The sequence below is a fragment of the Mastigoproctus giganteus genome, chromosome 12 (genome assembly GCF_048544385.1).
Source record: "Mastigoproctus giganteus isolate SK-2022 chromosome 12, ASM4854438v1, whole genome shotgun sequence".
Taxonomy (NCBI): Eukaryota; Metazoa; Arthropoda; class Arachnida; order Uropygi; family Thelyphonidae; genus Mastigoproctus; species Mastigoproctus giganteus.
Genome location: NC_143586.1, coordinates 125356042 through 125370872, shown reverse-complemented (window position 1 = coordinate 125370872; position 14831 = coordinate 125356042). Strand labels below are relative to the sequence as shown.

Sequence of the window (14831 nt, the reverse complement as noted above, 5' to 3'; positions counted from 1 at the left end):
CAGACAACTGTGAAAATACCGTCCCTAGAGCATTTGCAATCTCTGCAGGAGTAGATAGCTCCTGTCCATTCACGGTGAAAAGTGGGGACGACAAAGGGGGAAATTTACCATTTAATTGTCTTATTTTCCTCCAAATAATTCTTACATCAGTATTTTTATTAATTGTAGTTGCGAATCGAACCCAAGAGTCTCTTTTTGCTTTCTTTCTAATATGACGTTCTTTAGCTCTAATTTTCTTGTAATTTATAAGATTAGTGGTGGTAGGATGTTTGCGGAATAAATTCCATGCACGGTTTTTTTCTTTTTTTATATTCTTACAGTCCTCGTTCCACCAATAATTTCTGTTTCTATGAATGCTTGACTTTGACTGTGGGATGGCAGTGGATGCAGCTGCTAGAATCTGTTTTGTAATATGGTCGGCAACTGTGTCAATCGGATGAGATTTGATGATCTGATTGTCGAAGGATACGTTAGTGGTATACTTTGCCCAGTCTGCCTCGGAAAATTTCCATTTTGTGTGAGTTTCTGAAGGTATGCAGTGTGACGTTTCAATTTTACATATTATAGGGTAGTGGTCACTATTGAGTGGATCATCCAGAGTTGTCCACTGGATACTAGGGAAAAGGATTGGAGAGCAGATAGAGAGATCTATTGAAGAGACTGTTCCTGTTGGGAGGTGGAGGTAAGTTGGTGAACCAGTATTTAATATGGTTAGATTTCGTCTTTCAATAAGCATTTCAATGATTTTTCCACGTCCGTCTGTATTGGAAGAACCCCACAATGGATTGTGTCCATTGAAGTCACCCAATAAGCAGAAAGGGGTTGGCAACTGCTGAATGAGATCTTCAAGTTCATGTATGGTACAAGGGCGACTGGGTGGCAGGTAGATTGAAGCAAGTGTTAGGGTAACGCCAATGGCTATTCGTGTGGCAACAATTTCAACAGTGGTTTGCAACTGAATGCGTTTGCAGGGTACTCTTCCATCTATAAGTATCGCTACACCTCCGTGAGCATTATTAGTAGCAGGTCTGTCTTGCCGAAAGAGAGTGTAATTTTTTATCGAAGTAGACACCTGAGGTGTTAAATATGTCTCTTGTAAACAGATTCCAATTGGTTTATAACGCTTAATTATCTCGTGGATGTCGTCGATATTGCTGCGAAAGCCTCTACAGTTCCATTGGATGATGTTTTTCATTGTTTGGATTTAAATGAGGAAGCTGTGTCTGTCTGCTTTTTGGAAGTCTGTTTCTGTCGGTCAATTTTTATTTTGTCTCTCTTTGAAAATATTGGTCTGGCGTCTATTACATCTTCTGGATGAATTTCCAGAATGGTTTCCGTTTCTTCATGAGAGCAAGTCTCATTCGTGTCCATGAAGAAAGATTCAGCATGCTGCTTGTTAACGGGATCAGAGTTTTCTGTTTGAGTAGATCTTACAGGAGTTGTAAGAGTAACAGGAGGTATCGTGACTGGTGTGTTATTAGATCTATTAGAAGTCTGTTGCTTTGAGGACTGAGGTACAGTAGAGAGTAAAGTTCGAGCCCATTCAGAAATAGAGATGCTTGGCGGGATTGATGTATCTGTTTGAACTGATATTGAGTGAAATTTTTGAGCAGCGTCGGCATATGTACGTTTTGGCATCGGTATTAGTTGCTGTAATTATTTTCTGGCTTCGGAAAATGAGACTTTCTTTTCTATCTTGTATTTTTGAATTTTCTTCTCATATTTCCACTGATCGCATGTTTTTGAAAAAGTTGGGTGATTGCCTTTACAATTAGGGCAAAGTGAGGACTGCGATTTACAATCAGCTTGGGCATGTTCCTTCGATCCACAGTTAGGGCATACTGCATCGCCTCTACAGACAGTTTGGGAATGTCCAAATTTTTGACATTTATAGCACCTTAGCGGGTTTGGGATATACGGGCGAGTGCGGCAGTTCAAATACCCGGCTTTTACTGATGATGGTAGGTTGGGTGAGCTAAATGTCAGTATGATACTGCGTGTTGGAATAAGTTCGCCATCTTTCTTAATCATGATTCTCTTCGCTTGTATGACCTTCTGATCCTGCAATTCGTTGACAATTTCCTCTTCTGAGACATTCATTAGGTCCCATTCTGAGATAACACCCTTGGGGGTATTGAGTGTTGCGTGTGGTGACACCTTAACAGGGATTCCATTGAACGTTGTGAGCTTGAGAAGGTACTCTGAATGTTTAGAGCTTGTAGTCTCAACCAACAGGTCGCCAGATTTGAGACGGCGCACCATTTTGGGGGAACCTGCTACATTTTCCAGACATTTTTGTATGAGGAATGGCGATAGATTGCCTAGGGCCTGGTTCGCTAAGGAATGCAGGATCAGGAAACTCGGATGTTCTATTAGGGAATCATCCGTCTTCAGTCTCTTTCGGTTGGTTTTGTCATCATTAGGTTGATGCAAATCCTTTGAATTTGGATTTGCTGTCTGGATCGGGGGAAAGTTTTCAAAGTCCATGTTTTGCTCCTTTTGGCCCTGGGGGTTTGCTTTACCACCCAGGTTTCCGGCCCCGCCACGGGGAGGCAGGAGCAGTGCCACAAGGTGACCAAGCGGCTGGGTTAGGAAGTTAGTATTAATATAAAAAGAAACAGAAAGGTGGTTTTCCTTCCTGGGCCTTTGCCTACTTCTTGTAGTGCGAAAGAGCTACTTTGATCGAGAAATCAAGAAAAACGGTTGTTGAAACAAAAAATAGAATCTATTCGCTGGAAATCTCTTTAGAAAAAACGCTTTTACAGACGCACTAGGATCGCTTGGCCACGGAACGCTTGGCACCCGGGGCCGTTCAATTTTGTACCTCTGTACATTTTTTCCCTTTTCCAAATGGGACACTCTTTGGAAAACGCCGGATGAGCTTCTCTTCAGTTAGGACAAACTAGGCGTTGTAGCTGTGCAATCGGTAATCGTGTGTGCAATCGATCCACATGCGGCACAGGCAGCTGCTCCTCAACAGAATGTCTGTGAGTGCCCAAACTTCTGGCACTTGTATCAGCGTAAGGGGTTTGGAATATACGCTCTAACATGGCAATTAAAATAACCTACTTTGATCGCTGTTGGTGGTTTAGGGTCATCGAAAGTGAGCATTACGTTTCGAGTAGGAACTAGTATGCCATCCTTCTTTTGTCATTAGTCTTCTGACATTTATGACTCCTTGGTCTTGTAGTTAAAGTTTTAGTTATTCATCTGACAAGTTCGATGATGACACCTCTTGACATGTTCAAGGAGACATGTGGTGTAACTGTAATAGAAGTTCCACCAAACTTTTTTTGTTTCAGTAGTTGCTCAGATTGTCGAGCAGTGGCAACTTCAACCAGTAAGTCACCTGATCTTAAGCGAAGAACTGTCTTTGGGGTACCTATTATGCTTTCTAGGCATTTCTGCACTAGAAACAGCGAAAGTTTGCCAATAGGTTGTTCTTGGATCGAGTGAATAATAAAGAAAGTTGGAGTTTTGGTTCTGGCTACGTCAATCTTTTGACGTTTAGCTGCTACAAAATCAGTCTCCGACTGTTCTCGCCTTGTGGGGGCCTAATCTATGCACCCAGTGTATTTCTGGGTTTTAGTAACGGTTTGCTCCATTTCCCCCTGGAAGAGAGAGCTTTTCCCTTCCAGTTTACCGGCCCCGTCACGTGGAGGCAAGAGCATTGCCACCTTTGTGACCAAGCGATAGTGAGCTAGTAGTAAAACAAAAAAATTAAGAGAAGAAAGAAGGTTACTCTTCCTTCTGATCTAGTAAAGTGTTTTCTTTACTGAATAAATTGAGTGTTAATGTAATGCTGAAAATAAGGAAACGATTTTATTTCACCAAGAAAGAGTGCTAATTTACAGGCAAAGGCACTTGATCACAAAATCGCTTGGCACGTGGGGCCTTTATTTGAAAAAACAGTACAGTATTATTTTTCACTAATTCTAATACGTTCTATTGATTCCACATGTGTAATTTCTGATAATTTGAGGGATAAAGGATTTCCTGGAAACACGAAAAGATCTAAAAGGTAATTATGTCAGGGATAACACTATATATATTTTTAACCTTAGAGTTGTTTAAGAGTTGTTTCAACTCTTAAAGAGTTGAAACAACATAATCCTTTTGAAGGGGGTGGTTAAGAACTTGTGAAGTTGTGGTGGGGTCTCAAGGTTGAATAAATGTTGAAGCTGTGTTTTCTTATATTTCGGTCTCTTGACAGTATTTTGTGTGTTTCCACCCAGCTTTTTACTGTTTTGTGAAAGCAATACCATGTAAACTTTTAATAATCAATCAGCTGCGTTTGGGTGTCTACAATGAATGAATTTCGAGTTTTGACAGTGCAAAAATGTGATGTGTAATCAAATTTAATTAAAATGTGACAAACATATCCCTTGGGTACAAGGGAAATAGCGTTTTCATTTAAAAAAGTCAATTATTTTCTCTCTTTCTGACAATTTTTCTAATTCTAAACGTTCCACTGTTTCAATGGAAACAATTTCAGATTTTTTTTTTCATGCCAATGAGTAAACTCATTCGACTTTTATGATTTGAAATGGTACTCATGTTGAACCTTATCTTATACTATACGGAAAATGCGTAAAGTAAGACTTTTAAGTTCATTTTAACTTTGTGAAAAGGTTACAAAGTGTTTATGGATAACTGAAAATTTATTAAAAATAAATCTCAACTTTTTACTGTTTTGGATCCTCAAGGACCCGAACCCGAAATTGAATGTTACTTTTTTCCCCCAATGAGCTTATCAACAAGTGTTGATTTTAAACTAATAGTCAATGTAGGTTAAACTACTAGTGAATGTAGTATTTATTATTTATTTTTCCTAATTTCAATAATGCCAATGAGTTGGTGCGAACCGTTTTTACAGTCGTTTTGCGCCATTTTTGAGTTGGGATGTATAAAACCCTGTGGGTTGGTTTTAAAAGTGGGCGAAATCGCGTTAGGGACAACGGCGAGCTCTGTGCCCATTTCGGAAGAGAAACTGTTACAAAAAGTTCGATTTCGTACAAATTCTGGCAATTGAAAAGAGTATAACGGGACGGACACGCAAAATATCTAAAGGTTAGTGTGGTTTTCTCAAATTTCCAATTTTCAGTGAAGAGCTTATGGACAAACAAATGCTATCTTTCGTAAGATTTGTGAAGTACCAGGCTGTGTTATTCCCTAACGGTTAAAATATACATATACAAATATATAAAATATACATAAAACCTACAAATAGGAAGTGAAAATAAGAAAATCTTTTAATTTTAGGTGCTTATATCCGTATATTCTCATTTCTATTAGCATAACAGAACGTTCATTTATGAAGTTTTAAAATTAGATCTGGAAAATAGGTTCTAAATATATACATGTTGTTTATGATGTTTTGGGTTTTTCTAGGAATTCCGTCTACTCGGCGGTCTATACACCCATGTTCACCACATTTACAAGCCGGTTGATACTTTGTTTATGACATCTAAAACACCCTGAAAAACACTGATTCTGAATAAAAAATGTTATTCTGAATTACAAAATACTGAATTACAATTCCAAACTACAGTGGAAATTATACCGTTATATAATTTCAATGCATTTATGGAGGCTTATGGCGCTGCTGATTTTGGGTTTTCTCAGAATTCTACCTATATTGAGTTTCCAGGATTATGGACATATTTCCAGGAGTCAGGATTATGGACATATCAGTATACAAGTTACACGTTTCGCGCAAATGCTGGGAAAATTTTTGAAAAAATGTTGTAATTTATAAGTTACAACCGTATAATTTTCGCACAGCTTTTGAAAAATTTCCTTTAACTTTTTAATTTCACCTTAGAATTAATTTCAAACTTTATAATTTCCCATAATAACTTACAGGTACATTATAACAAAAATTGAATATTTCAGAGATTTAACCACAGTGTGGAAATTATTTCATTTAACTTTATAATTTCTCCATGTTACCTTTGTTTGGGATGATAAAGGAAGAAAACACATTGTGTTCAAAATAAATAACGGTCATTAAGCAATTTAAAAATAATTTATTTGTTTTACCGTTAATTAAAAAAATGTGAGTGCAAATAATTATAACAAAAATGAAATAAAAGAACACACAAATACCTGGAATTACACCCAAGGATTATGATGTCATCACCATGCAAAGGGATTGCGTTAAATGCAATAAAAGTTGAATCACGATGCAGTAAATTTAAATCACGATTGAACTTTAATGCATCATGGGGAGAATAGTCACATGATTGATGACGTCATCACCGTCGGTGGGTACGGCGTGTGGTAGACCACCCGTTGCGAAATTCTTTTCAAAGTACTATCACTCCTACTACCGCTGTCACAGGCTTGTGTTCGTCCCACGGTGCATCCAGGCGCCATCACTTCCCCAGGTAAACGACGCACACGTACCCGTGTCCCCATGGTGCAACAGGAAACGTGATTCATCGGACCAGACGACCTTCTTCCAATCACTCAAAGTCCAGTTTCGATGCTCGCTTGCCCATTGTAAGCGCTGTCGCCGGTGAACCGTGGTCAGCATGGACACTCGGAGCAGCCTGCGGCTACGCAGCCCCTTTCTCAGAAGGGTTTGACGTACTGTGTGTTTTGACACATTACTCCCGTCACCAGCATTCCAATTGCCGGCGAGTTGCGCCACAGTCGCCCTTCTGTTGCCGAAGGCTCTCCCGGATGGTACGTTGCCACGTACCATCCGGGAGAGCCTTCGCTTACCTTGAGCATCGATGAGCCATGGCTGTCCAACACCTCGCCGGCGGTTCGTGGGTTTTCCCTCCTCGGACCACTTTCGGTAGGTACTAACCACGGATGACCGTGAGCATCCCACCACAGCCATGCCGTTTCGGATATGCTCTGACCCAGTCGTCTGGCCATTACAATTTGGCCTTTGTCAAACTCGCTTAAGTCCGCTGCCTTTCCCATCTGAAGAACAAGAGTAACACTGCTTAACGGAGCTCAGTATCAAGTATTTTTATACCGTGTCCCGACCCGCGCTCACGCCGCAGTTCACCTGCAGTTGCTTCGATTTGCATTGTGTCATTATGTTTTGCCTCATCGGTGTATTATTGACCTTTGGTATTGAAAAGTTCGAATGTGATCCAAGGCTAACTTCAGTGTATATGCCATACTGAGGAAGAATCTGCTGAAATATAATAGTATCTGGAAAGAGACCTGCAGATCCTACACACGAGTCCGACTGCTGAGATATAATGGTGTCTGGAAAGACAGCTGGAGATCCTACACACGATTCCCACTGTGTAAACTGCCATATTTGGAGTGAGAATGCCATCTTTGTTCATCATTAACCTCCTAACATGTATCATTTGTTGATCTGTTAGCTCATGTAGCATCTCTTGCTCTGACACCATTAAAAGGTTCCATTCTGTTATAACACCCTTTGATATATTCAGGGATTTATGTGGGATAATGTCAACTGATAATCCCACAAAGGTTTTTGTTTTAAATATTTCTCAGACTGATGACTTAGTGAGATTTCTACTAAGAGATCACCTAATCGTAGTCGTTTTATCATTTTTGGTGAGCCAATCATGGACTCTATAGTCTTCCACACGGTAGTTTCCCAATGGGTTATGTAGTTAAGAATGTACCACCACCAAGAAGAAAGGAACAGTAGGTTGAGAAGTATTGATTTTCATTCTTTTAACCTGAGACATGTTCAGCTCTGTGTAATCGCCTACATTGGAATTAACTTTCTCCATCTTAAACTGCTTTTAGTCCTTGGTGATGTTTATTCACCCAGGTCCAGCCCCGCCACGGGGAGACAGAAGTGGTGCCACCAAGTGACCAAGCGAGTAAATAGAAGGTTAGTAAATAGAAAAAAGAGACAGGTTACTTTCCTTCCTGGACACTTCTCCTTATCCTCTAAGATAGAAAACGCTTATTATATATTGAAAAAAACGAAGAAAAACGTCTAAACTCAAAAGGAAAATTATCTCTAATGTAATCGCAGAGAAGATCGTTTGGCCTCAAGATTCGCTTGGCACCCGAGCCTTCCCGGATTGTAGTCTTTTGACTGCTTAAAGTGGACCGCAGCATTTTCTAAACCTTTCTGAATAAGAAATAGAAAACGTTTGCTCACAAAAAAATTTGTCAAGAAATGAATTAGGAGAAATCTTGCACGATCTCGTTAAAGCATTTCACTTTTCAGTCTTTTTGCATTTGAACCATCACGATCGGTTTCAGAGTTATCGTACGCTGAGCTCGTGGGCTCCATTGGTGGAAAAGATAGGCATCCTTTCTCTCCTTTTAGCCGGAGGGGGGTTGTCTCTTCCACCCAGGGCTGACGCTATGGAGGGAAATGCCTAGTGTGATTGACTACCTGTTGAGCCTAATCTTGTTTTTCTTTTTGCTATAGGCCGGGCCATCTAAAAATAAATAAAATATATAAATAATCATTTCATTGCTAATTGAGTGTAAATTGCATCACTCACCGAAATATACAGCAACATACATAAGAAACGAAAACACACCACTCTGAGGAGGAATTCCACCAGACTGGCTGAAATTTAACAATAAAAAATAATTATTCACAGCCATAAGTTAGGAAAAAAAAAGGCATATTTCCTGTGTTATTTTATCCTGCTGAAAATTTTATTTTTTTTATTGAAGTAAAATTATTGATTATAGAAAGTTTCATTTATTCAATGGGTGCTACAGTATATAATTAATACAGATCATCATTTTGTAAGGATTTTTAATATGCAAGATTGAAGCAGCAATCCAAATAATTTTTCATTACATATTTTAGAATTGTAGCATTATAATTAATAAACTTCCTTCACAATTATATGTCCATTAAAATCCTCAAGAAGTAAGAAAAGGGGCAAACTGCACAAGGTCATCAAGGGGGATGATTTTGTTATGGTTATGCGGTTTGCTCCTTTCTGAGGAATGTCAGTTTCAAATGGCAAATTATATACAGCAGACGGTTAATAAAATATCCCGCTACAAGGCGAATTGCTACAGCCTTTATGCTGGTTCTAAGTAGCAGAGGTTGAAATAGGATTTGGTTGTCCAAGAGGATTGCGGCTCCTCCATGAGCAGGGCTGTCCATAATTCCATCCTTACCAATGATAGTACTCTTAGGCATGCTGGGGTCAGCATTTGCCTTTAGATAAGTCTCCTGTAATCAAAAGGAAGATGGTTCGTGCTTTTGCAGGAGTACATTGACGTCTTCTGCATTTCATCGGAATCTACGACCATTCCACCGTAGGAATTTAGCCACTGCGTGGGCTTGCTGGATCCTTCGGTCGGCTTCGAAGTGCTGAGGGCTTACTTTTACTAGTCTTGGATTTATCTCTTTTGGGGAAATATGGACGCATTCCTGTGTCTATTTTCTCCTCATCAAAGAGTTTCAGGAATGAGACATTAGGTGGCTCTTTTGTTTCGACATTCATTTTTTCTTTTACCCCCAATGGGGTTGAGTTTTCGGTACTGTTATTTTAATGATCGATTTTGTAATACTAGTGCACTGAGTGGTACCGATAGTGGAGTGGCAGCTGACTAAGATTTATGTGCTGATTTTTCTGAGCTCAGTAAGTATCAGGTGGTAGGCGTAAATGACTCTTTCAGAGGAACAGTAATTTCTGTTTAGATTCCAATCGACCATTTATTCTCAACGTTTCAAAATATGTTTTCATATTGCTATTTTCTTGTTTAACTGATTTATTTCTGGCCTCCTGGTATGAGATGTTCAGCTCTGCTCTTAGACGTTGTATTTCCTTTTCTACCTTCCACCTCTGGAATGCTTGAGAATATGCAGGTTACTCGACTTGGAAATTAATGAAAATGGGTTTTTTGGCTTTGCAGAGTGCAATTTCATGACTCTTTGAACCACTGAGCGCAAGTAATAGACCACGGCAGGCCATTTGTCAATGTCCATATTTCTGGCACTTTAAACAGCTTAACGGGTTGGGACTGATGGAATACTGTGCAGCTCAGACAACGAGCTTTAATCTCATTGGGAGAGATTGATGTTAGAAGTAAAGATGACGTTTGTAGTCGGGATTAGATTCCGTTCCCATGTACGAATATTCTCTTTGCAGTTGTCACTCCTTGGCTTTTTAGTTCTGAACAGATTTTTTCCATATTCTCTTCGAGATCTCATGACAAAATTACGCATCGGGATGACGTTAGTGTCTTGTGAGGTGCTACTACAATTAGGATTCTCCCAACAGATACTGCTCGGAGGAGTTGTTCAGAGTGCCTATAAGTTTTAGTCTCAAAGAACGAATTCGGTTCCCCGATGTGGGTGAGCCTACTAGCCCTTTCAAATCCTAATGGATGAAGAAAGGCGACATTTTTCCTATGGGCTTTTCATTGGTGGAATCGAGGTGTTGGACGCAATGTATCTTCGATTTTGGGTCTTTTTGCTAAGTAGCGTTTTCTGGTTCATTTGTATATTTTTGTGGTAGAGACCTTGTTGGAGTCCAGAAGAAGAATATACGGTATCACGATTCACAGTGTTTATTGTTATAGGTTCAGCTGTTGTTGTTATTTGTTAGATTTATTTGTGCATCAGCAACTTAGGCTATAATGCACTAATTACTGTCTGATATTTCCTTCGTTTTTCTTACAGGAGATAGCGGTTCAGATAAGGTGATATTTATTAATAAATTTTAGAAAAATAAAAATGTCATCCATGTTCTCTCGATCTCCTAGGACACACTGTAGTGTTAAATTATTGTAATTATGAAAATTAGAGGAAAAAGATGTTTTCCGTTCTTTTTGATATTGCGGACATTCTATGATGATATGCTTTACTGTTAGTGGGCATAAACAATTACTGCATTGTGGAGGGTCACTGTTTGTTAGTAGATAGCTATGGGTGAGGAAAGTATGACCAATGCGTAATCTCACTGGAATAGTTTCTTCCTTTCTGTTTCGTCTCAGGCTGGATTGCCACTGTTTAGGTTCTCTCTTGATTTCAAAAAGTTTATTATTTGTCTGATCTTTCCACAAGCGTGTCCACGCTTCTTTATATGTCTGTTCGATAAAGGACTTATGATCACTATAAGGAGTCCTGAAATTAGATGGCATCACATTTGTAGCAATTTTAGCAGCTAAATCTGCCTGCTCGTTTCCTAGGATTCCAACGTGTCCAGGGATCCAGCAAAATATTACGAGCTGTCCACGTCCATGAAGTGCTAATAACTGTGCCAAAATGTTCTGTATCAGAGGATGACTAAGGAAGCATTTACACTGTAGAGCATTAACAGCACTTAACGAGTCCGTATAAATGATGAATTTAGCGTACGAAGCTTCTTTTATATTCTCTAGGGCTAGTAGAATACCATATAACTCTGAGGTATAAGTACTGCATTCTGGTGGGAGCTGTCTGGAGACGGTGGCATTTGGTAGTACTACAGCTGCCAACTTTATTACCAGTTTTGGATCCATCTGTGTATAGCTGAATGAAGCTGCTAAACTCGGTGGAGTGAGCCATATGTATTTGTCTAATGTTGATATCGGGGAAGTTATTCTTTCCCCATTGCTGAAAAAGTCTATCAATATGTACTGGAGCCATGGAAAGCCATGGCTGGGTTTCAATGCTAGTATCCTGGAGAGTGTTAGAAAACTTCAGGCCCCAGCTTGTGATCAAAGCTTGAAGCCTAATGCCAGATGGTTTGTTGTAACGCCGTTTAGTTTCATAGATTTCTCTCCATTTTGGCATGAAGAGGCATTGCCACATGGGATGATGTGGGAGACTGCTGATTTTGGCTGCATAATTTAGTAGTAGAGTTTCTCGCCTAAGGTGTAACGGTGGTTCATAGGCTTCGGTATAGAGGCTTAAGATTGGTGATGTGCGAAAAGCCCCCAGTGCAACTCTAAGTGCACTGTGATGTACAGGATCGAGCCATTTCAATACACTTGGGCTGGTTGAGTCATATGCAGGAGACCCATAGTCTAACCGGGATCTGATCAGTGAGCGGTATAGATGTAACAGCACGTAACGATCTGCACCCCATGACATAGAAGAAATTACTCTAAGAAGATTTAGTTTTCTAAGACAACTTGTACGAATATGTTTTATATGTTCCAGGAAGTTTAATTTTTTATCAAATATTACACCAAGGAATCTAATACTAGGTTGGAAAGCAATACAATGAGAATCCAACTGAAGGTCTGGATCCGGATGTAAAGAACGTTTGCGACAGAAGTGCACAGCAGTCGTTTTTGGTTTAGAAAGCCGATATCCGTTGTTTTTGGCCCAAGAGACTATTTTGTTAATGGTGCCTTGTAGTTGTCTTTCAATAAGTCTCATATTTTGAGAATGACATGACATGGCAAGATCGTCAGCGTACAAGTATGCGTCAACAGTGTTAGGTATGCACTTGGTAATAGAAGCAATCCTAATGGCAAAGAGTGTGGCGCTCAACACTGATCCTTGGGGAACTCCCTCTTCTTGTACATATGTTCGAGATAATGAAGAGTGGAATCGGACCTGAAAGGATCTATTGCTTAGAAAGTTCTTAATAAATTTTGAGAGATGACCCGAAGTCCAAATTTATGCAAGTCTTGAAGAATCCCATATCGCCAAGTTGTATCAAAGGCTTTTTCGATGTCAACACATACCATGACTAGGTGTTCATTTCTCAGGAACGCGTTCCGGATATTTGTTTCGGCCTTGATAATGAGATCAAGTGTACATCTTTTTCTCCGGAAACCATACTGACTTGGGCTTAGAAAGTTTTGAGTCTCTAAAAACCATGTCAGTCTGACATTAATTATTTTTTCCAATGTTTTTCCCAGACAACTGGTTAGAGAAATAGGACGGTAATTTTTGGGATCTGTGTGGTCTTTCCCTGGTTTCGGGAAGGCTAGCACATAAGAATGGCACCAGCTAGCGGGGTAATACTCCTCTATGAAAATTCTGTTATACAGTTGTAAGAGTACAGCTAATGATTCCTTACTTAAATGAGAGATCATGGTGTAATAAATCCCGTCGGGACCTGGAGCACTGTTTTCACTCGTGCAAGTGCATTACGCAATTCATTCATGGTCAGAGGCAGATTATAAGAATGAAGGATGACAGTATTAAAATTTAGTTTGTATTTTTCTGTGTGGGATTTTAGCAATTGAAATGTTGGTTCATATGTGGCAACAGCTGAAAGCGTTTCAAACGTAGTACCTAAGGCATTGGCAATTTCTGTAGGTTCAGAGATTTCTTTCCCTTTTACAAGTAGAATAGGAGAAGTTGTCTGCGAGTATTTACCATTAATTCTTTTGATTTTTTTCCATATTGTAAGAGGTTCAGCGCTCGGGCGCTGAATCTATAACAATAAACACCACCCACCACAGAGCCCAAATTATTGTTATATGTTCAGCGCTCGGGCTTCCACCACAGAGTCCACTACCCAGAAAGCAATAAATACGCTCGGGAGTGGGAAGGAAGGGTTACCGACATTATACCCGCACCTCCGTCAGCCTGAATCCTGTACCTAGGATCACGAGGTAGGTGCATGGCATCAACACGGTTAGCCCTTGTAGGCGATTTCATTTGACTTTTATTGGCACATCAGCAAGTAGGCCTATAATGCGCCAAATCGACGTCCCATAAAATATGATACATAATAAATAACAGTAAAATTTCAGTGACCTAACTAATTATGTTACTTTGTCAAAATGTATAAAATATGTAAATGTGTAGAAAGGTTTAAAGTTATATTTATATGCAAGAGGAAATTAAAAAGGTTTATTTATTTTAAAAATCTAAAAATAGTTGAACATTTTCGTTGTCAGATAAACTCTGTGTATATGGCTCAGCCAGTGAGTAAAAGCATTAAAATATAAAACACGCTCGCATAAATAAAATATGACTTATGGTATCACATTCCTCAAACGCAGGGGAATAGTCTGTCCTCAGGAAGAATGCATAGGTCAGATGAATATATCATATGCGGGGGCGAGCTAGAACAACATGCTGTCTACGATTTCTGCGCAGACTAGACCGCCAGTGTTGGATTACAAACTTTACCTGATACAACTTTTTCGTGACTTGCCCATGTCCAGGTGTGGACACACTATGGGCATCCGATAGACCTGTACAGGCGTTCCCGTACTGACAGGTTTACCTGAAAGTGTGTAGCGGCCTTTAGGAATTAAATTGGTCCTGAGATTAGGATGATCAAGTTTTAATACTAACCTGACGTATGGTAAAAATGGCGGCACATCTTCTCCACATACAGCCATGATATAAGGAAGAATCAAGATTAATGAAAGCAAAATCCCATTTGTGATGGCAATGAAAGTAACTGAGTGCAATGTTATTGAAGTTTCTTCTACATGCTGGTTATCTGGAAGAAAATCAGGAAAATAAACAAACCATTAATTAAATAATCTGCATCAAAACATGTGAATCAAACCTGCTAAAACAGCAGCTCATTACAAATTCGGTAAATACTTCTGTCACCATAACAAATATAAAAAAAATAAATAAAAATAAATAAAAATAAAAAAAATATATATATATGTTTAATTGCTTACTTCCCCGTCACACGGGTACGATTCACTTTGACGATTTCACAATCTCCCCCCCCCCCTACTCGGGGTTACTTCAACTGACATAAATACACCATACAGTGAACTTTCTGTTTCTTTCTTTGGTCTCTGATGACACTCTGCTATTTCACCGTTTTCCTGTCCATGCACACAGTACGTTTTCTTATTTTTCCTTCTCTTGGATTTCATTCATTTTTTTCTCTTTTTACAGAATTCTATCGGCATTATTTTAGCTTTTTATTTTTACATATTCTTTAATTTTAATCCTTCCTTTTGGGTCTGTTGGGTAGGCTGTG

General features: G+C 39.3%; 1 protein-coding gene across 1 annotated transcript in view; it reads right to left on the bottom strand.

Moving 5' to 3' along the window:
• The window catches only part of LOC150077395 (DNA damage-regulated autophagy modulator protein 1-like), a 61610-nt gene that overhangs the window by 24878 nt on the left and 21901 nt on the right, over positions 1 to 14831 (bottom strand). The window contains exons 2-3 of the mRNA XM_090386873.1: positions 14180 to 14330; positions 8466 to 8533 (exon numbers count right to left, since the gene is read on the bottom strand). Coding sequence (XP_090242999.1) covers positions 8466 to 8533; positions 14180 to 14330 — 219 coding nt within the window. The remainder of the gene's footprint in view (positions 1 to 8465; positions 8534 to 14179; positions 14331 to 14831) is intronic.